Source organism: Bos javanicus, chromosome 3 (genome assembly GCF_032452875.1).
Source record: "Bos javanicus breed banteng chromosome 3, ARS-OSU_banteng_1.0, whole genome shotgun sequence".
NCBI lineage: Eukaryota > Metazoa > Chordata > Mammalia > Artiodactyla > Bovidae > Bos > Bos javanicus.
The window spans coordinates 62643087-62666647 of record NC_083870.1 but is presented as its reverse complement, the minus strand read 5'-3'; the positions used below and the strand labels follow the sequence as shown (position 1 = coordinate 62666647).

At 33.5% G+C, this 23561-nt stretch overlaps 1 protein-coding gene across 18 annotated transcripts in view; it reads left to right on the top strand.

The window, feature by feature from the left end:
• ADGRL2 (adhesion G protein-coupled receptor L2) overlaps positions 1-19360 on the top strand; it is a 201760-nt gene extending 182400 nt beyond the window's left edge. For 8 of the 18 annotated variants that reach the window (XM_061411467.1, XM_061411470.1, XM_061411468.1 and 5 more), the window contains 6 exons: positions 4546-4637; positions 6449-6617; positions 9227-9355; positions 9898-9994; positions 11674-11802; positions 15123-19360. In XM_061411467.1, the coding sequence (XP_061267451.1) occupies positions 4546-4637; positions 6449-6617; positions 9227-9355; positions 9898-9994; positions 11674-11802; positions 15123-15877 (1371 nt within the window). In that variant the 3' untranslated portion in view covers positions 15878-19360. Of the gene's footprint in view, positions 1-4545; positions 4638-6448; positions 6618-9226; positions 9356-9897; positions 9995-11673; positions 11803-12040; positions 12123-13696; positions 13762-14376; positions 14430-15122 lie in introns of all 18 variants that reach the window. The other 10 variants (XM_061411471.1, XM_061411472.1, XM_061411474.1 and 7 more) reach the window with 7 other exon arrangements.
• Positions 19361-23561: the final 4201 nt, after the last annotated feature.

The following is a 23561-nucleotide window of genomic DNA, read 5'->3' as shown; positions in this document are numbered from 1 at the left end:
GGATAAGAAGAGTGGTTGGATGGTGAAGACAATTCTCATCACTTTTGCCTGCCTTCCAGTGGAGAAATCCTCATTGATGGTTGTGATTTCTTTTATTTGTTAAATGCATACGAAAGGCAGGAAAATAAATCAGAAAGAAAAAAGCGAGGAGAAAGAAATCACTTACTCTAAATAGAAAAATAAAAGGCACAAAGGTATATGGCTGGAAAGAGCCGTTTATGTCATAGGGAAAATGCTAAGACAAAAACACTCAGTATGTCATTTGAAACTAAGGTTATCAGTCTTCAAGTGACTATTTTGAACAACAGATTTTGTCAAAGATGTTTCTTTTTGCTGCTCTGTTTCTTGTTTTGATTCTCATAGTTATATTTTAAAATAACAAGAGTAGAAAAAAAATCTATTGAAATGTCTTATTATACAAAATTATGACTTATTTGAATGCATTGCCTCTTGAGAAAGATCATAGGAACAATTTTTATCAATGACACTAAAAATTAGCATTTACAGTTTTAGAAACTGAAGAAAATACGAGAACTTTAAACCAAAATTTAAAAAATTTGTTTATACTATAGTAAATATTCTGTTTAATTTCAGAAAATATTTCACTCATGTATTTTGGTGATAATGTATTAAAATGTTCAATTCTTAGACAGTAGACATATTTTTTCAGAAATCATATATATTAGTGATTTTTAATGTGTTGAAGAAAAATATTTCACACTTAGCACTTTTTACTTTTATGATTCACAGTAAGTCTTGCATGTCTTTTTTCATAATTTATCTTAAAATAATGATAATATATCCTAATAAAGATACCATTGTCTCATTAATTGTGTATCATCATAATTCAAAGACTAAATGAGTGTCAGATTTAACTAAATTTCTTAGCAACCTGACTGCTAGTGCCTTGGCTAAATTTTTATTTTCAGTTTCTGTAAATTGGAGAATTCACAGGCACTTGTGAAAGAATCTGATACAAGAATTCTACTGTGGTTTTATGATTATTGTTCTAGGATTTTAGATTTTCTTTTTTAAATAGACTCACTTTAAAAACACCTTTTGGAAGCAATTTTAAATAAGTTAGAAACAACAGCTTTTTTCCTCACTAGGATTTTATTGGTTTGTGTGATATTTATCTGTGTGTGCATATAAATAGCACAATCATGTTTAAGAAAACAAAGCTATTCAACATACAGTTTGGCTATTAGGAATAGCATGTGGGCATTTTAGCCATTTGCTGATTATGGATGGTTGTGTTTTGCAAAGGGAATGGAGAATTGGTTATTATGGCAAGTCCATCAAGTAGGAATCATTTGAAGAGCACACCTTCTTATGTCATTCATACAGGATTTTATGTATTAATTTTATATATTAATATATCTTCATTTACCATCTCTTATTGATTTGTAAATTAGATTACTCTATAGAGAAGTGGAACCTTTTTAAAAAATTTACAAAACTCTTTGTATAGTTTATCTTTGTTTTGCTAGAGATTCCTAATTTTCTCAACCAGAATAAACTGATTTATTTTATTGACAAGATTGGGCCATGGAGCTAGAAGATAGTATATTGAATCTCAGCATTGACACTATATTAATTGCAGCTAAGTAGTCTTTGGTGACATACTCAACATCACAAATTTGTAAAATAATCAATTCAATGGGTTTCCCAGGTGGCACTAGTGGTAAAGAACCCCCCTGCCAGTGCGGGAGACCTAAGAGATGCAGGTTCAATCTTTGGGTCAGAGAGATCCCCTGGAGGAGGGCATGGCAATCCACTCCAATATTCTTGTCTGGAGAATCCCATAGACAGAGGAGCCTGGTGGCTGCAGTCCATAGGGTCTCACAGAGGTGGACACAACTGAAACGACTTAGCACGCACGCACTTCTGGAATAGGATTATAGGTTCTCGGTGCTGTTTCTTTTTTCCTGTAATTTTCTATATTGTCTGAACTTTATGTCTTGTGCATGTTTGCAGCTAGGACAAAACACTGAACATATATATATTAAGAAACCCTCAGTAGGGTAAGGGAAAAGAAGGGAAGATATTTTTTAAGGATTAAATGAAATATGTTTTCTGTGGCAGTTCCAAATTGGTTAGTTCTATCTTAACAAGAAAAAAATGTCCTTGTATCATACTCTAGCTCTAATTTTACATAGGTACACTTCATTTTTATTTCAATTTTATTAGAAAATGAGCTAGTTCTTAAATAACTGATTTTTTTCCTTGGTTTTTCTTCACTGAAAAATATGTTTGGATGGATTCACCCCCACAATTTCACATTTTCTACTCATTTTCTTTCTATGGCATAATACTTGATACATCCATATTTTTTCACATTCACATTCTTTTCTTTCCTTGTATTAGTAGTTTTGACATGACAGTGGATAATATCTTTTCTTTCCTTAAATGTACTACTATTTTATTCCTGAGGGGTTAGTTAATATGCTTAGAAAGTAATTAGCTCCAAACTGTGGCCCTTTGTACTTTGGAAAATTATTTTTAAAAAAGTGTTAGAGTGGAGACGCAACCCTAAGTCTGTAAGTTTGTAATAAATAAATGGTTTCATCAGGACCTTCAAAATGAAGGGTCAAAACGTTTAATTGATTTTAACTTTGAAGCTGTTAAGGCAGCCATTCTTACCTAAGAGTTGTAATCAGTTTGTTTCTTTAAATGGGTTTTGGTTTGTTTGTTTTTAGGATATGTAGAGTACTTGTTTTTAATCATTCTTAAATTGTCCTGGTTAAGGCTTACTGTTACATAAGATAAAAAATAAAAACATGGCTGATTTTGCCTTTACAAAAATTATAGAGGTAAACTGTACCATGATTCTTTAAAAACCAAATTAAATATTTATTGTACTATCAGAAAGATGTCCCTAATTTCTCAAAGGCAAAAAATTGTGTCTTACCCACAATACAATAAGCATGTTCTTGTGTAGAGCAGTAAGGTCAATATGAAATGCATGATACTGTAATATCCCTGAAAATATAAGCTTTTATTTATATATGACTAATTGGACTTTATAACCTCCAGAATACAAAGCTAGAAATTGCTTTTTTTACAAAATTATTTACTTTTTTCTCTAGACCAATATTTTAAGAAATTAATTTTTAAGTGCTTTTTTAAGCAAAGAGCTTTTTTTGTCTTCAAGTAATTAACATCAAACAATGGAATGCAATCTGCCAGCACTTGCAAATTATTCCCATTAACCTCATTTTAGTCCTTAAGAGGAAATTCTATATCTAAGAGAAATAACAAGGCACAGTAGGCAAAATGACTGATATACAGCTTAGATTAAAGCTTTTGCTCTTTTCCTGTATTCATTAGGAAGGACTTGGAAATTTTCTTTATTGCCTTACATCATTTTTCCTAATTATAAAATCGGAAGTAGTGATGTATGAGTAAAATAGTCTTATCATTTTATCAGATAGTTTTGTGACTCAGTAAAAATTATGTTACTGTAACAAAGTTATGTAGATTATTTAAAACTAAGGAATTGCTTTTGTCTTAACATACTTCTAAATATACCATTTGTGCTTGCACTTAATCACAGTGCTCACAAAATAACTTCATTTTGTCTTTTTTAAAGTAGTAGTCTCAAGTAAATAAAATGTCAAAAAAAAAATCCAAGAGCAATTTAGCATAGTTTTATTTTTGGAGCATAAAAGTGGAACTGCCTTCACTCCATGTAGCATTCTGCCAGGCTTCCATAGAAGCAAATGCAAATTACAGATCCCTAACTCTGCTCAGTCAAAACATACCCCTTTTTCTTCTGAAGTTCATTCAAGCTGCCTCCCCAGACTGTTCTTCCATGTCAGGTTCCATCTTCCCTAGTTAGTATTCGTTGCATAACTGAGTGTTTAGAAGGAATCGAAACAGCCTTTCTTTAGAATTTACCTACTTCCATTCAGTGTAGAGACATCAGGAAAAAAGAAATGATGTCCTTTAACACTAAAATAGCAAATACATTTATATTTTTTAAAAGTCTGTCTTAGTTTATATAACCAGGGACCATACTTCATATGTTATCTCATTTGATCCTTAACCATTACCTTACAAAAGGATTGTTCAAATATTATTTTCCTCATTTTATCAGTCAAAATCAAGAACTAGACTCTTAACTAAGATTTAGGGTCCCAAATTCAGAGATATTTCCATTATAAACTGCATAATATAAATACCCCTCCTAAAAAACTCACTTCATATTTTCATTAGGTGGTTTTTAGGCCCTGGGGTACCTCTATCTAAAGACACTAGGCTTTCTAATTTATTTAATCATCACCACATGATACTTATTTAATGAGGTTGCAATTTCATGTCAAATGATCTATTAAAAAATCAGTCATACATGGCCAGAAAATTTTTCATGTAGACTCAACTTGATTATTGCATAAGTAATGATAAGTAAACTAAAATTGAGTCAGTTTCTACCACATATTCATGTTTTTGATATTTAATTGCATTAACCCATTAAGTATATTGTAATGATGTATTTAACTTTTTCTCATAGTTATCTAATTCCTTCTTTATTTGTTGTAACAGCTAAATATTATCTTTCTGGTGATCACATTATGCAAAATGGTGAAGCACTCGAACACATTAAAACCAGATTCTAGCAGGTTGGAAAACATTAAGTAAGTATTTTGTATTTTAATTTTAGTGCTTGACAAACTGAGTGAAAGATATTCCCCACAGCAAATTCATGAATACCATCTTTCAACTGTAGAAATTATTCAGAATGAAATTTTACTTATCAAGGTTGAACCTCACTGTTACCATGTCACAGACATTGGTCAGAAATTAGATAATAATTTCTGTCATGATCTAGAGCCAAAAAACTGTTTTAGTGCCTTTATGAAAATTCCATAAACTAGCAATCTCATTTAAATTTAAAATGCAGTTCAAAATGATGTTCCTGTTTGCATGACTGATATGATTATATTAAGTTTGTTTTGTTAAATGACTTTTTGATTTAAGGATTCTGAGCAGTTTCTACTTCTAATCCTGTTTTCCTAAGAGAATTTGCTCCATTACTATTGTTAACTTGGAGATTATCTGTTGCTTTCATGATAATTAAATAAATGTTTACTTCAGGATTGAAAAAATGGAAATATCAATGGAAAAAGTGCTATCTAATGATAAAAAATCGACAGCTGTTGAAAAAAATTGATAGCATTTTCAGAGTTATTTTTTAAAATATGAGTTAATTTAAAATCTGAGGAGATATTGTTCACGTTGGTTACAATGGGATATAGAAAATATTTTAAATGTTAAAAATGGCAGATCTTATAGTAAAGGTAATTTTTTTTAAATTAGATGTTTTAGATAGGTTAGTGCCAGCTTCATTGCATGTTGCATGGTAAGAGAGAGAGCTAATCTTTAGCATCTCTCTCTTTTCTTCCTTTTCCTCTTTCTGTCTTCTCATCTACACCAGTAATTACCGTGTTTGTGATGGCTACTATAATACGGACTTACCTGGGTAAGGTAGAATCCTACATTAACAAATTTATGGCATGATTTATATTTTTACAAATCCGTCAATATCATGAATTGCCCTTGATTTCTATAATTATTTTGGAATATCTTATTTGCTAGAGTATTTTAAACTATAATATGCCTTTATTTTTTAATTGCTTGCCTCTGCATTTTGACTTTCTTAATTTTGACTAATTTTATAAAATATATAAATGCTTTCTTATTACTTTCTATTTTAATTCTGTCTAATAATTTTGTTTCTCTTTTCTGCTTATAATGCTTTCTAGCTATGAAGATAATAAGCCATTTATCAAGTAAGATCATTAGTTAGACATGGAATGCACTGACTTTAAATCCTCTCATTCCGTCCTATTTTCTACAGTTCTTTTCTCCTTAAGCTATTCATGATGAAATCTCTCCAAAATTATTTTATTTTGAAGTTGTTCTCATGTTTTTGTCCCATTTCAGCTAGGCTTCTTCATGCTTTAGTTATAAAACCTTAGGTTCACCTAAGATTAGTTTCCTAGAATCTGAAGTTCAGGTGTTAAGTGATTATCTGCCATTTAACCTTTCTGTATGTATCACATTATTCAGTGTCATGAGTGCACCACAGGAATAAAAATATAGGAGTAAACTAATTAAGGACTCCTTAATTTCTTTTACCACAATGCACATAAAAGACAATAAAGTCATGGGGGTTAATTTATACCTTGTATTTTAATATAGTTTTCATACTTATTTATTCTGAATAAGAAAAGGTCATACCTGCTGTTGCTGTTTTCACTGGAGACTGCAGTACTAAATGCTATTGTTCTTTCTTTAATCAATGAAAGGTTAAAGCCAAAATGCTGTTGAATTTGAATATGAATATAGAGAAAGTCAACTGCTACTAATGATATGCTAATATTTAAGTGTGATATGTGTTGTTCTCTCATTGAATCTGTTAATAAAATTCACTTTATTTTTTCAGGTCTTGGGTGCTTGGCGCATTCGCTCTTCTATGTCTTCTTGGCCTAACCTGGTCATTCGGGTTGCTTTTTATTAATGAGGAGACTATTGTGATGGCATATCTCTTCACCATCTTTAATGCTTTCCAGGGAGTGTTCATTTTCATCTTTCACTGTGCTCTCCAAAAGAAAGTAAGTGACAACACTTGGAGGCTCTGCTTACTTGTTCTTTGATTTGAAAATAATACATTTAATAGAGATTTTAAGTTACCACTGGCATATTATTAATAGCATCATATTTTACTCATAAATTAATTGTAATGCAAGTCAGGAGGTTCAGGCTTCATATGTAAGAGATGTCAACATCAGTCATCTCTTGAATCTCAATTTGGCAATATTATAAACTAGATACTTGTAAGATTTTTTTCTTCAAAGTCTACAAAAGTGCTTTGTGCAGAGGGTATACAAGATAAAAAAAATTTAAATAATCTTGTTCTTTCTCAATATAAGGAATGCAGTAGTTCAAAACAAAAATTGAGTATAAGGTTAAGTGGTATAAATTTTAAAAGCATAAGATATATAAATATGAATATTAATGTTGCATTTTGAGTAATTTTGAAAGAATTTAAAACCCAATAATTTCATATTTCACATCTTATTATTTTTTCCTGATTTAATGTTAAGTGGAGTCCTCAAAAATGATTCAAAAATTAAAGTTGCAGGTGAAAAATTTTAATCTATTGTAAGATGTAAACCTAAGAGAATAAACTGGCTGCCATTTAAGTTTAAAATTTCCATGCCTTTCACTAGGTATCATCCTTTCCCCGTCTGTATATCTAATGTAGTCTTTTTATTCTGTTATTATTAGTTGGTCACTAAATTGAACAGAGAAATAGAATTGTGAAAGTGAAAACTATTAAGTTTTCAGTCCTGACAAGATGATAGTGTTGTTATTTCCATCAGTTCTGAATAAGCTGTAATTTTGAGATAATGACAGTGGAATGTGCAATACTGACAGATAATATACATTCATAGCAATATAGGCATTAGGCAAAACCAACACCAGAGGGTATTATTTTGATAAAATACCATTGTGATTGCCATTGTCTTGGTTATATAGCATTTCAGAGCAGTTAATAGCCATTAAATGTACGAAACTTTTTTTGATGTATCATGTCTTATTTAATAACACTGAACTTTAACTTGCTAAACGTTATATAGGTATGACCTTGTAATTACTTTGGCTTTTATATATTTTCTACATAGATGAGCAGGTTATATACATGCAGATGATCACATATTCATAACTTCTGTCAGATGTTTCTGATAAAGCATAAACTTAGAAGAAAAAGAATGACATTGTCATTATTTCCTCATAGGGTTTGGGTATTAATTTTGCAGAGATTTTGCTGTGCTTGTTAATTAACAATTATCTCTTTAAGTTATTGTGTTACACTTCATTTGAACAAGTTCTCCTTAGTCTTGGGTACATTGTATTGGATATTGCCATAATGAGTTGTTAGAACATAATATAAGATGATTTAGGTAAAATACGGTTCTAACTGCTTGAGTGAATATATTTAGACAAAGGAAATACTTTGTCTAAAAGTTTAACCACATTGTTATTTGTTCTAATAGCTATAATTAAATAAAGCTAAGAGAATGAAAATGCAAGTGCACTTAGATCTAAAAGGTCATTAGTGACTTTAATTCTCTAATTTCCCAAGTAATAAGTGTCAAGAGTTTTGGTCTTTGCAATGATAGTGCTCACAGAACTATGATCTGCAGGGAGGGGGTGTGGAGGGTTGTCAGGGGGCTTTGAGTGTTTTTTGAAACCTACCAGAAAAAAATAATTTCATGTGCAGCCTTTCATCCTTCCTTCTTATAATTTCAAAGTCTGGCTCTTAGCTACATGAAGCATATTTGTATGCCAAAATATAGCTGCACAGAATCCAGAAATATCCCCCACTCCTCCCGATTCTTGACCACCTAAGTGGAGCCCTATTATTTAGTATTGCTTGGACTCCACTGTTTAAAGTGTAATCTTTCATTTAGGCCTAAGAACTTTTCTATCTATTCATATATCCAAGCTTCAGGGGAAAAGGGAAATTACGTGGGTAACTCATTAATGTGAATGGAAATTGCATAAATAGTTCCCTTATGTGCTAATGAAGTGAATAAGCATCTTAGACTCTCTACACTAAGTGTTATAACAGCTAGACATATTCAGAAAATGAGGAAAACATTCCATCCTAATTAATGGCATATGTATCAAAGGACATTATTTCCCCTTTATTCTTATGCCAATGTAGTCTTTCATTATAAAGAAGTTACCCACAACGCTGTGCAATCCAGTTAAAGTTTATGTATTGACCTACCTAAGAGGACATAAAGCATATGAAACTTAAATGACTGAATTACGAGTGGTTAAATGTAATTAAGCAAGGAAAATACTAAATTTTTATCCTATTTTCTTGACATGAGATAGAAAATTGGTTTGACTAAGGCTATTGCTAGAATAAGGCTTTTAAAATATTGCCATTGTATTAATTAATAACATTTGCACTATAATAATAGGGTAGAAAGCATATTTCTACATATTATATCACACTTTAAAATCCTATTGGACTGTCTAGTGGACAGAGGTGTTTTTCCGATTACCAATTCAGTTGAATTTGATTTTGTAATCTCCACGGAAAAGGGTTAGTGGAACTTTTCATCTCCTCTGCTCATTTAATTAGAGAGCAAGAGGAGCAAGTATGTTTATATTAATCCCTTGGTCTCACGGTTATTCCATGCAGGTACGAAAAGAGTATGGCAAGTGCTTCAGACATTCATACTGCTGCGGCGGCCTCCCGACTGAGAGTCCCCACAGCTCAGTGAAGGCATCCACTACCAGAACCAGTGCTCGCTATTCCTCTGGCACACAGGTAACAAAGACTTTGACAGCATCTTTAATTAACCTTTATAGAATGCCTTCTGAGACATGTTCTGTTCAGATGCACTAATTGTCTTCTCAGTATAATATCTAGGTAGCAAATACTTGCCCTCTTAGTTTTTTGGTTTTAATATCTTCTTAAGTATTTCTGCAAGATGTTTCTTTAGGTATAAACATCCTTTTTCGAGAGGTATACTTCTTTAAGAAGTACATCACAATAGTTTGATATCCTAAGCTCACATAATACAGGACTCAGGGAGCATTCAATAAACATTTGTTAGTCAACCATCATCTCCACTTTAAACAAAGACAATAATTGAAAATTTCTTTAAGATTAGAAAATTAAATACTCCTTAATAAAGAAACACAGCAATATAGACTTCCTTAGTTTAAGAACAGAATCAATACACATTTTTTTTTAAGTCAAAAGATAATCCTGCACAGATTGTTTAAGGTAAATCTTTGTGTTTCTTTAATGTAAGGTAAGCTTGGGAAAGCTAACATAACATGTGTCTTGCTATTTTATGTTAATAGAGTCGTATAAGAAGGATGTGGAATGACACTGTGAGAAAACAATCTGAATCTTCTTTTATCTCAGGTGACATCAATAGCACTTCAACACTTAATCAAGGTCAGTTACTAGGAAAATTTGAGTTTACTATATAAATTTTGTGCCTTTTGCCAATTTACAATAATTCTAGAGGAAACACTGACTTTTTCTCTCAAATGAGTTTATATCATAAGCTCTTTCTTAAACCTGCTGAGTCATCTTTTATCCTTTATTAAAGTACATATAAATTCTTTTTATTCAGTAATGTAATGCAAAAAGTATAATTTCAAACTCCACGTTAATAGAATAAGGCTGGAAAATGTAATTTCTGAGAGCATACTTTGCCACAGATTAAAATATGTTCCTAGGGATACAAATTATTCCTTTCTAAATGTACATTTATGAAAATTTTCTTCTTAAAAAATTAATATAATTAGAATAACTACTGCTCACATTAAACAGTGCCAGTTTTGTAGTAAAAAATCTTATTTGTAAAATTCTTCTGTTTTTGTTTCTTTCAAAAAGTAAATGTTAAAAACATAGTAACTCTTCATAAATAATTAAAATACATGAGCACTTATGAAGTAATTTTTACATTTGAATTGTTATTTTTAATGTGTCTACAATTATAGCCTTATCACATAATCAGTATAATTCTAACTTAAATTAATATGGCAAATAAAATAACTGAGCAAGATAAGGACACAAGTGCATCTACAGACACATATTCCTGAGTACAAGCTTAGTAAATTTTAATGTATTATGAAAAAAATTTTATATGTTCTTAGAGGTAACTTATCAAGTAATTTCAGTTTTGATGTATTATTATAATTTAATATATTTTATCACAATGAAATATTAAAGACATTTTTCATTGTTGGCATTGTTCTGATGAGATTCTGTTTTAAAATGAAAAAAAGCATATGTATGGCATCAAAGCCAACTTGAATTTTAAAATATTTTTAGCTAAATTACATTAGCTATGCAAAACATATGTTTGATAAGTATTGAAAGGTTTGTAATTTGTCAATTAGAATGAGTGAAATGTGTGTTTATTCCATTGCTCTGATGTTTTACCTAATTCTGTTAAGATGAGTATCAAAAAGGAAATGAATTATTCAATGATTCATTTTTGAAACCTGGCAAATAAGATCATAGAAGGAAAAGTCTTGTTACATAGAATCGGTGAACGGTCTAATAATTCATTATATGCAGTCTCTTTTTTTCCCCTCAGCATGTGTGCTCTTGCATTTACTAAGAGAAGCTTGGTGCAATGCGTCATACTTTTTACGTGTTTGTGAAAGTTGTTTTTCCTCCTGCTTGTGTCAAAGTTGGTATTAACACAGATGTTTTCATGAGGGATAATCCCACACCTGTAAATCCTGAAAGTTTGAGATTCCCTCTTCTGGGCTTCAGTGGTTAGGTTTTTAATATTAAGCAGTAACATCTCGAAACATAATGTTGATCTCTGTGCATTTAATTGCCATTTTTGTTTAACAGTGATTTTGTATAAATTAGTAAATGTCATCCTCAGCAGGTGTTTACTTGGGGGACTTACAAAGCACCTGTGAATTATTGAAATTTAACTTTCCTCTCCCCTTTCTCCTTCAAATTAGTAGTTCAAATACAATCAGAGAATTTCAGCAGATTTTCCTTTGCCAACTTATCCACTACCCTTGATGAATACAAAAAGTACTTTACTGCAACTGTAACACTAAAACAAGAGAACTGATGTATTTTTTTCTGTTTCTTTGCTTTAGGAATGACTGGCAATTACCTACTAACAAACCCTCTTCTTCGACCCCACGGCACTAACAACCCCTATAACACATTGCTCGCTGAAACAGTTGTATGTAATGCCCCTTCAGCTCCTGTGTTTAACTCACCAGGTGTGCTTATACTTAACGAATACAACTACCTTTCTTTGCTGCTAAACAGAGCTCTGATCTTTACCCTTTTTCTAGAATACTCAAGTTGCCATATATTTATTATTATATCCTTAATTTCTCAATTAAAAAGAATTATGGTATTGCCCATGCCAGGCTTCTAAAACTGCACTATATTATAGTATAGTAAAAATTCAGTCGTGATAGTATTTACAAATAATTATCCATGTTTTTGACACAGGTGGCATAAATCTTAATATATTATTACAGGACTGACATCACATGGTCCGAGAGCCCATCTTCAAGATTTATATCATTTAGAGGTATCCTATCTATGTAATATACTATTCAGTTGACTCTAAAGCTTGCTGAGAGAGTTTGTTTCTGGCATGACTTAGCTAATAATTTGGATGCCTAGGTATAGAAAACTGCATCCAGCATTATCAATCTAACCAAACTATAGTATAGTGCAGCTTTATGGTAGTTTTTCTTTTTTTCTTAAAAAACTTTGAGAATAAAGTTAATATTAGTTAGTTTCTATCTGTAGTTATTTTGGGGGGAGGAGGAGAGATTGTCACTAACCCATCCTGTATTTTATTATGTTTTCTAATAGCTTATTTATTTTAAAAATATATTTAATATTAACAGAATTTGCAAGATTTGGGGGAAAGTTATTACATAATTACTATTAGCATAAAATTTTTATTTGTAATTGATATTTGTCACTAAATTAAACACAGAACTTCGTTTCCATTTTTTTCTTGAAATTCTTTTTTAACGTAACTGCAGCTTCTCTTTTCATTCTCTTGTTTTTCTTACTTTCCTTATGCTTTCCTCTAGCAACCTACAGAGAGACAAGTATGGGAGTAAAACTTAACTTTGCCTATCAAATGTAAATTTTTTCAGCATGATTTTTAACCGGCACAATTAAAACATAAGTAGCAGTCATGAAGTAGACTCAGCGGGCAAGTGGTTCACAATTTGCAACTCACATGTTTCCAAATTCAAACAGTACATTTACATGTACTGCCTTTTGTCAGTAATAGAGGTCTGTAGCAAATGCTGTTCATACTTAAGTACATGCAATGCTGAAATAATTTGCTTCTTAAAGCCTGAGGTACTGTCAACCCGAATGCTAAATAATTGACTTATCATTTCTGCATTCCCACAGTAATCTTGCTACAGGCTGTGGAAAGTCTTCCAGTGAATTACCTGAACTTGGGCAGAAAAAGTTGCCTCTTCAAAACCAGCCAAAGATGTGCTTAGATCTGCAGTATATCGTAGAAAACACCTTTTGGATTATCCAGTATATATTCTTACATTTATTAAACAACAATACAAAGAAAGAAAAATGACAAGATCATACCTCTATGGAGGAAACAAATGCTAGTGACCGATCCTGTGTCACTGTAATTTAAAACATCAGATGATTCCTAGTAATAGATCTTCTAAAATTTGTGGCACATATATGAATTTATAAAGCTAGTGAATCATGTCAACCAGGCTGAAGGAAGCCTTGCAAAGAATTGTCATTACTTCATTTTGTTATATGTGCCACGGAGCATAATACGAACCGAATTGTCAATTTCTCAAATGTAGAAGTTGGATCAGAATTTTTAAAATAGCATGAGTCAACAATATGATCCCTCCTATTTTCTTATTTTCTGCTAATGATAATTAATTGAGCAATTATGAATTATTTATTGGTTGTGACAATGAGTTTTCTAGGATAATCTGCAGCTTCATAAGTGGAGTAAGCACTAAAAAGGGAAATTTCCTATTTTTTCCAAGAATTATTTTTTTTTTCCTAAACTCCTCCAAGCCTTGCATACAATGCAGCAGCCTCACAGTGGTCAGTTTCATTTCAATAACATCATTTCATTCTTTTTTTTTTCAGACCTATCTGTAGACAAGTGATTTTTTTCTCTAGGATTTTGAGAATGAATAACCTAACTTTCCATGGTACAGACCATTTAATTTTCTCTTAAACTTTTTTTTTTCATCTGCCTGAGAAGCACTGTGATGTCTTAGTTTACATGTTTATGTGTCTAGAAAAATACAAAGAGAGCATGTTATCATATTTTTTTTCCTCCTGAACCTCTTTTCATATCTTCAGCAGATGTATCCAATCTTTCATTCCTTTAGAGATAAAAATATATTAGCCAAGGCTGACACCCTTTTCCCATTCCACAGTTAATACTTATTCTTGGTTTAATTTCTGTGACCCATATTTAAGAAATCTCCTAACATTTCTGCGTTTAACCTCCATGCCCATGGTGTCTGTGGGCCAGTCTCGTACAGTAGACTCTGCTGGTTCATTAGAAGCTGTCACTGTGACTGATGCAGACTGCAGGGCTGCAGGCAAACTTTGACCATTAGAAGCCTGGGGCCATTGCTATTAGAGTATTAGTACCAAAACAAAAGTTCAAAATCATAAGAAATATTCAATGAAAAAGCAAAAGGCTGCTATTGCTGGTAATCTAATTTGTTGAACCCTTGCTCTGACTAAGTTGCTGAGAAGCTCAGAAATTCTTCATCATGTTACAATAAATCATTTTACTTTTTTTTGTATATCAGCTACTCTTAGGCCAGATAGCCTGAGCAGACAGACATGATGTGAGTTGTCCAAAGTGAGTCATTCCACCTGCTGTCTATCGTGTTGTTGGATGGTGCTTGTGGGCCCCTGGTCCAGTCAGTGTGAGAGATGGCTATCTTTGTTTAACACGAAATCTTTGTGTCTGTCCATTTTTTCATTATTTTTTTTTTTTACTTCATCTCCAGAAAAAGGAAATGTTAGAATGTTGTTTAAAGAGTTGCTTGCCAGTTTTGTGGGTTTATGTTGTACATTTGCCTTCAGTTTTTGTATGTGACTTATTCCCTTTTAATTTAGTGTTGTTTAGGACAAATTCTGTTAATTTTATTTTTATAAACCATAGTCTCGTACTTTAAAATGTAAATGTCACTAATGAATTGCTTTGCATTAACTATGCAAGGGCATGGAGTGAAGTCTTCTTTGTAAGAGTGTCAGAGATTTGACCAAAAATCAATTGATAAATACCGTCTCCTCAAAATTGATAAATCAACATTCTGTATGCCCTCTTCCCTCCCCAGAAAACAGTATTATTTTTTCACACTTGTTCCTGTTATCTAAGGGGTTGCAACTGTTTACAGTTGGGAACGCGGGAAAGCCTGACACTTCCCAAGTGTTAGCTTTCGAATACAACTTTGTCCTGAACGACATTAAAAAGTTTTGTTCTAAAGAAGTAACGATCCTCTCATCAGGAACAGAGACAGTAATGGGATCCCTCCCTTTTCTGTTTCAGGACATTCACTGAACAATGCCAGGGATACAAGTGCCATGGATACTCTACCGCTAAATGGTAATTTTAACAACAGCTACTCACTGCGCAAGGGGGACTATAATGACAGTGTGCAGGTTGTGGACTGTGGACTAAGTCTGAATGATACTGCTTTTGAGAAGATGATCATTTCAGAATTAGTGCACAACAACCTACGGGGCAGCAGCAAGGCTCACAACCTCGAGCTCACACTACCAGTCAAGCCTGTGATTGGAGGGAGCAGCAGCGAAGATGATGCTATTGTGGCAGATGCTTCATCTCTCATGCATGGTGACAATCCTGGACTGGAGCTCCATCACAAAGAACTCGAGGCCCCGCTCATCCCTCAGAGGACTCACTCCCTTCTGTACCAGCCCCAGAAGAAAGCAAAGCCCGAGGGGACTGACAGCTACGTATCCCAGCTGACAGCCGAGGCCGAGGACCATCTCCAGTCCCCCAACAGAGACTCTCTGTACACAAGTATGCCTAACCTTAGGGACTCTCCCTATCAGGAGAGCAGCCCCGACATGGAAGAAGACCTGTCTCCGTCCAGGAGGAGTGAGAATGAGGACATCTACTATAAGAGCATGCCAAACCTTGGAGCTGGCCACCAGCTTCAGATGTGCTACCAGATCAGCAGGGGCAATAGCGATGGTTACATAATCCCCATTAACAAAGAAGGGTGTATTCCAGAAGGAGATGTCAGAGAAGGACAAATGCAGCTGGTGACAAGTCTCTAATAGTGCCACTAAGGAATTCCAGAGGCCACATGCAAGTAATGAATACAGACAGACTCCACTGGCCCTATGCAGCTCCCTCAAACTCCGCTTGAAGAGATGGCCCTGTTGACCTGTGGTTCTCCAGTGTAAAAAAAAAAGATGACTGAACCGTGCAGTTCTGTGAATTTTTATAAAACATAAAAAAACTTTGTATATACACAGAGTATACTAAAATGAATTATTTGTTACAAAGAAAAGAGATGCCAACCAGGTATTTTAAGATTCTGCTGCTGTTTAGAGAAATTGTGAAACAAGCAAAACAGAACTTTCCAGCCATTTTACTGCAGCAGTTTGTGAACTAAATTTGTAAATATGGCTGCACCATTTTTGTAGGCCTGCATTGTATTATATACAAGACGTAGGCTTTAAAATCCTGTGGGACAAATTTACTGTACCTTACTGTTCCTGACAAGACTTGGAAAAGCAGGAGAGATATTCTGCAGCAGTTTGCAGTTGACTGCAAACCTTTTACATTAAGGCAAAGATTGAAAACATGTTTAACCACTAGCAATCAAGCCACAGGCCTTATTTCATATGTTTCCTCAACTGTACAATGAACTCTTCAAAAATGGCTAAAGAAATTATATTTTGTTCTATTGCTAGGGTAAAATAAATACATTTGTGTCCAACTGAAATAGAATTGTCATTAAAAATAATTTTAAAGAGTTTGAAGAAAATATTGTGAAAAGCTCTTGGTTGCACATATGTTATGAAATGTTTTTCCTTACACTTTGTCATGGTAAGTTCTTCCCATTTTCACTTATTTTCCACTGTATACAGTGTTCTGCTTTGACATGTTAGTCCTTATTCTTACATTTAAATTTCTTATTGCCAAAAGAGCGTGTTTTATGGGGGAAAAAACTCTTTGAAGCCAGTTATGCCATGCCTTGCACAAATGTGGTGAAATCTAGAAAAGGTTGTGTGTCACCCCTCTGTTTGTTCTTGAACAGGGGGCAGCGAGGTCACTGGGCACTTCTCACAAACTTTCTAGTGAACAAAAGGTGCCTATTCTTTTTTAAAAAATGAAATAAAACATAAATATTACTCTTCCATATTCCTTCTGCCTATATTTAGTAATTAATTTATTTTATGATAAAGTTCTAATGAAATGTAAATTGTTTCAGCAAAATTCTGCCTTTCTTTTCATCCCTTTGTGTAAACCTGTTAATAATGAGCCCATCACTAATATCCAGTGTAAAGTTTAACACGGTTTGACAGTAAATAAATGTGAATTTTTTCAAGTAGCTAATGTGCCCTTTTATGTATGACATATAATTGGCTTTAATATATGAATACTTTGCCACCCAGCTCACCTTGGGTATACTAGGTCCTTTCACAGTATAACCCACAAATATGCAAAAGAATATACTTCCGCTGCCTGATGGCTCTATGTGCTGAAAAGAATATATTTGTATTCTAATTGCCAATTACCAATGCACAAAATCTGGCAGATAGGTTTCAATAGGGAAGTATACTGAAAGTACTTGTGTTTGTTGCATTGCAACAGAGCCAAAACAAATAAAAATGAAAAAAGATGCATTGGAAATTCTCCAAATCTTTAAAAAAACAAAACAAAAACTTTTCAGCAGTATTGAGAAGAAAATTCTAAAACATACTTTTAGAGTTTGAAGATTATAAGTATTCCTATAGGCAGCTACAGATGACGATGTTTTTTATTGTGGGAAGGTTCAAAAATCATATAATTGAATCTCATCAAATAGATTTTTCCTGTCTACATCATCAGCATTTATACCAAATTCTTCTAAACCTTATTGGTTCTCTCAAGTGCTTCCACCAACTTAGAAATCACTTTATTTCATGTGGACACACTTAGTCATGCCTATTTAAAAAGAGTAATAAGAAAAACATTTTAAAGTATTCTTATCTAAATGTGAATGTAGTAAGGTAGATACTATGTAATAAAATATTATCAGTATTTAGTAGGGTCACAATGGAGGAGTGTATTCACATACGGTTAATTCCTAACAAGTTGGAAATTGACCATAAAAATGATATTAATATTCAAACAGATTTAACAGTCCTCTGAGAAGGGTATTCATAGTTCCTTGGGTAAAATTTTACAGGAATTTATAAACCTTTATCTGCTAGAAGAGGACATTATATAATCAAGCATTTTAATTTTCTGCTTTGCTATATATTATCCTGTGCAAATGTGAAATTTTACAATGTAATATGATCTGTACTTCCTAGTATAAAGACCAACTATGGTTAGGTTGGTTCAGTGATGAGTTGCCAAAAAAAAAAAAGGCAGCACTGATCATTCGATTCATAGTATTTCTCTTGAGGCTGTTCTAAAACTGGTATGACGTGAACTAGTGCAGAAGTACTTGGTACCTAAATGGTTAATGTTCTCTTCAGCATAGTTAATTTACAAGTTTTCATATTAGAGAATACAATTTGGAAGCTATCATTCATCTTTCCTGCTGAAAGAATCTCTTTAAAATGAATTTTATTTTAAAAATATATAAATGTTGCCTTAAATTCTATCCATGATTCCCCCATACAGATTAATTTCTTAGGTTTAAAATTATTAATCTATTGACTGATGTATTATCAACCCAGTAGTTTCTTTGGGTCTGCCCAGACTTCACCTGGATATACAATTTCCACATTCTTAATTGTTTCTCTTTGTGGTAGTAAAAACCGTGAATTTTTATAAAGTTACATTATTATACCTTATCTCAGGGACAGTTACTCAACTGGCCTATTAATAATAAGGAATGGTTTTTATTTATTTTAGATTTGGCTTAATAAATGTTAGTCCAGATTGATCGCTTTTATTTTAAAATAAAGGCTTGTGTTTGTTCTCTTCACCAATAGAAAAAAATTATTGCTTATACATCTGTATATATTCATCATATAGACTTTCAAAATTATTTATGTGGAAGACAATCCCTTAAAAGCCCATAAATGAGTTAAATATGTCAGCAGCTCAACTCATCCACATTCATTTGAGCGTAATTATATATATTAACCAGAAAAACAAGAGCAATAATTATTTGACAGAAAGTTACTGTCACTGTGGTTTCCCCTTGGAAGAAGCATCAGACACAAGTTCACTGCCCAATATTAAGAGAAAAATTCGTGTGCGCTTGTTATATGGGTGTATTCAGGATGCCTGATTTATGTATGTATTTAAATGATAAATGAGAAAATGTAATTTTCCATCAATTCAATTTTGAACCTCACGCTTAAGGCTGACCTTTAAGATGTTCTTGTGGGATAGAGTGTTTTGTAAAAAACTTCAACTTAGTAAAATTTTTATTGCAGTTATACCCTTCTAAGTAGAAAAACTTAAAAGAATGCATACAAGTTGAATTTCTGAAATGAAACAGCTCTTCATATTTTATTGATACTGAAATTTTCTTTAAAGGCAATAATCCCTGCAGTGTTTTAAAAATAAAACTTAGTACCAAGATTTCACATGGTTCTGCGTTCCACATATTTCTCTTTCCATGAAATTGTTGTGTTAAATCTCAAACAGTATGGAAGGTTGAATATAGATGAACATTGCTTCACTGGGTAATACAATTAGTATGCTTCCTGCTAGTGAGTATCACGTTGATTGTGAATAGTCCTTTGATAGCATGTGTTGACAGCCTGGAGCATTAGTGCTCAAGGATGAGTGAATACTAGTGGGTTTGGAGGTTAACTTATGACCATCCTAATTATCATTTGAAATGCAAATTTTCTGTCATGTCACTCTGAGTCTTTCTCCAAACGATCGTAGAGACACATTATGTTAGCTAAATGCACCAAACACAAAAACTTGAATGTTTAAAGATACCACATTTTTGACCACCATGTATTTTGTGTACTTTACTAGTTCAGTTCAGTTCAGTTCAGTCACTCAGTCGTGTCCGACTCTCTGCGACCCCATGAATCGCAGCATGCCAGGCCTCCCTGTCCATCACCAACTCCCGGAGTTCACTCAGACTCACGTCCATCAAGTCAGTGATGCCATCCAGCCACCTCATCCTCTGTCGTCCCCTTCTCCTCCTGCCCCCAATCCCTCCCAGCATCAGAGTCTTCCAGTGAGTCAACTCTTCGCATGAGGTGGCCAAAGTACTTTACTAGTACTTTGTTCCAAAATGTATGGGGACTAATGGAAATTCCTGGACATTATCCAAGTTCATTTCAAGGCGCTATGGGCACTGAGCTTTCAAGGCCATATATCTCTATCAGAGGGCATTAATAAGAAGCTGTAAGTGCACCATGTAATCAGACTAATTAAATATACTGTGAGTGTTTCTCAAATATTGGCAATAGACCACCCCTCATCTCTTAATAAGGCTTTTTTTTTTAGTCTCCATCCTTCTCCTGGTGGCGTTACTGTTTACTGAGTGTGAAGTTTCTCAGAAAGAAGCCTTCAGATGTCAGTTTGACTTTTAAAGCCTATTGTTTTAACTTGTATATTTTTTTCTGAATTCATGCATTGTGAAATGCTGTTAGGTATGCTGGCACTAACATTATAAATCACTCTATGAAATAAGAAACAACAGAACAGGTAACTCAGTATAACAGAGCTAACCAAACCCTTTACTATGGGAAAAAAATTGCCCCATGAGTCTTTCACACGTTTTTCTACTACGTGTTTATTAAAGCTCTTAGAAATGTGTAAAAGGCATAGTTAATCTTAAGTAAACCAATGTTGGGTGAGAATAAGAGACTAGTGATGAACAATCAATTTTTGAGTGGTTTACTGAATATATTTTTCATAAGCATTTTTATATTGTGTGTCAGAACTAAGCTTTTAAAAAGCATTTTGGCAGTCACAGCAACATGGCTTTTTTTGTTTGATTTTAGGCAAAAAATGACTAATCTTTTGTTCTTTTCTTAGAAAACTGACAGCTACTACATAGAACACCCAGGAACAATGATAGGTATCAGAGATATTGATTAGATGAAAGACTCATTTATGTTTCTCTCCTGAAATATCAATCTTAATAAACAGATGGCTTTTAACCAAAACATGGCAGTAGTACATAGTAAAGCCTTTTAACACTGTAATAAAGAAGCTACAAAACAAAATTGCTTCCTAATTTTTAAAGATATCTCAGACTCAATGATTTTGTCCCATTTAATACTTTAAATAATATTGCAACAAGATTAAAAGTACTAGCACCTACCATTTAATAAGTGCTTCATACATGCCACACTCTGAACTAAATACTTTAAATACTAAATACTTTATTGCAGTTAATCCTCTTAACAATCCTCTGAGAAGGGTGCTCATTATCCACTTTTGCAAAAGAAAAGTAATTTGCTCAAGGCCTTGCGCTAGCATCTGTTTGGCTCCAGAGTGTGAGCATTTAACCAACATGTACCACCTCTGGTTTCACTCAGGGTCCCAAGCATATCTCTTGCAGCTCGTGGACTGTTTCTCTGCTGGTAGAGAAGTTTGTTTGTTTTGAATCCATAGAGTTATAAAAGAAATGCAGTTTAAAAAAAAAAAAGTCAGTTTAAATAGGTCAAAGAGTTTCAGAGGAAGATACCCCCGCTAAAAGATAATTATTTACCTCAGATTTTAGAAGTGGGGCTGTTAGCTGGGTAGTAGTCAGATGTAGTTTATTAGTTACTGATTTGCTCCCTGTGGAACTAACTAAAAAGACAGTCATGAAGCAGTTGTAGTAGGGAAAAAAAAAATCACAAGATTTTGAGTCAGGATGTTACATTTTTAATCCTTACCTGACCAAGAAAATAATACTGGTTTACCTAGTCAATCTGATCAATAACCACAAAAAATGAGAAACAATTTATTCATCTACATGCTTTTTATTTATTTCACAACTGAGCCATAACTATAATGGAAAAGGCATGTGAAAATCACAATATTTGATTTCTCTTCAATTCTTTTAAAAATTAATAGTTGTTTTAAGTAGTGTGTGTGTTTGAGAGAGAGAGGATGCGTATGTGTGCATTTCAAACAGGACGTTTCAAGTTCATAGTCTAACTTTGTCTTTAACATTTGGCCAGAGACCTTTCCTGTGAACAGTGAAGTGTTTGGACTAAAATAGTATATATATATATATATATATATATTTTTTTTTTTTTCCCCCCAAAAAAGTGTTCTGCAGAGCCTTGGAATTAAGTGTGTCGAGCTCAGAAGGACAAGCAGATTAGGGATTCTCTGTGAGTTAAGTTGTTCACTGTCCTGGGATTCTCTGTGAGTTAAGTTGTTCACTGTCTAAAGACAGGCATTATACTGAGCTTTATGATTTATTGCATTTGTTCTCACAGCTATGGAGGGTAAGTGTTTTTATAAGTGAAGAAGCTGAGCCCCTACGTACGTCACCTTAACCGACTGCACAGCTGTGGGTGAGAATTAGACCTTAGCTGGGTGCCCAAGCCAGGCTCCTCTGGATTCTGCCTCTGGGGAGCGCCTGGCCCACCCGAGTTGCCTGGGGCTCTCCAACAGTCGGGTCCACAAAGGTGTGTGTTCCCACTTTCTAAGGAACTGCACATTACCTAGCTGGCTCTGGGTGATGGTGACAAGGGGGACAGGAGACCTTGTGCTGTGGGTTCCTACCCCTTGCCCTCGCCGCTGCAGCTGAGGACTGTGTCTGCACAGCCTTGCTGGGCCTTACTCCTGTCCCTGGCTCCTTCCTGTCCCCCTTTATTTTTTTCTCTTCTCTGTTTCTTTCCTCAAGTGTTTTGGTTTTAATTTTCCCTTGCTTTTTTTGTGTGTGTTATTTACTTGATTTAAAAACATTTTATCTACTTTTATTTAACGTCATTTCATAGATTTTAGCCTTTTTTCTTACTAGAATGTATTTTAGTCTGGATTTCCTCTTTCATCACATTGTCTTCTGGTTCTTTTAAAAATCTGGCTTTTTAAAAATATCCCATGTGTTTTATATTATTTTTTAGTCTTAACCATTACTCTTTATTGGAATATAAGGTCATTTACATTCAAATTTCTCCTCAATTTTACTTTTCAGTTTCCTTCTGGTTTTCCTCTTACACTTCACATTCTTTAAAAATTTTGAAAATCTTTCTTTTTAATTTTTCTTTCTTTCCTTTTTTCTTTTTTAATAGTTAGCAAGAGTTATAACCACAAAGATAGTAGCATTGAAAAAGTCTCCAGTATTTCAGTCTTACTTGTTATTCTTACATATTTATCCCAATTTTAGTGTTCATTTTATATGGTAAGATATTCATATAAATAATTTAATGAAGTAGAGGTATTAACGGTTATGGAAACTTTGGATTCACACAGACATAGGTTTAAGCCTTTGCTCTCTCTTGGGCAAGTTACTTAACCTCTCTCAAATTGTTTCCTCCTCCGTAAAATTGGAATCAGCCTACCTTGCCAAGGGTTGCTGTGCGGATTAGAAGTAATGTATGTAAAGTGCCTTAGCACAGCTCCTGGCATGTGATAGGCACTCAATAGATCGTAGCTTTTTTTTTTTTTTTTTCTTTCAGAAGATACTGTGAGTAGCATAAACATCTCCTGACTTTGAGTTTTGTAAAAGTAATCAGTCATCAGGACTTCAACTGGATTGTCATTATCTGCCTCAAGCCATGTGGACAGGATGTATCAGTAACACTTTCATGAACAACGCAGATACAGCCACTAGGCTTCCTGCTCTAGGGGATGAATGACTGTAAGGAGCACTCAGGG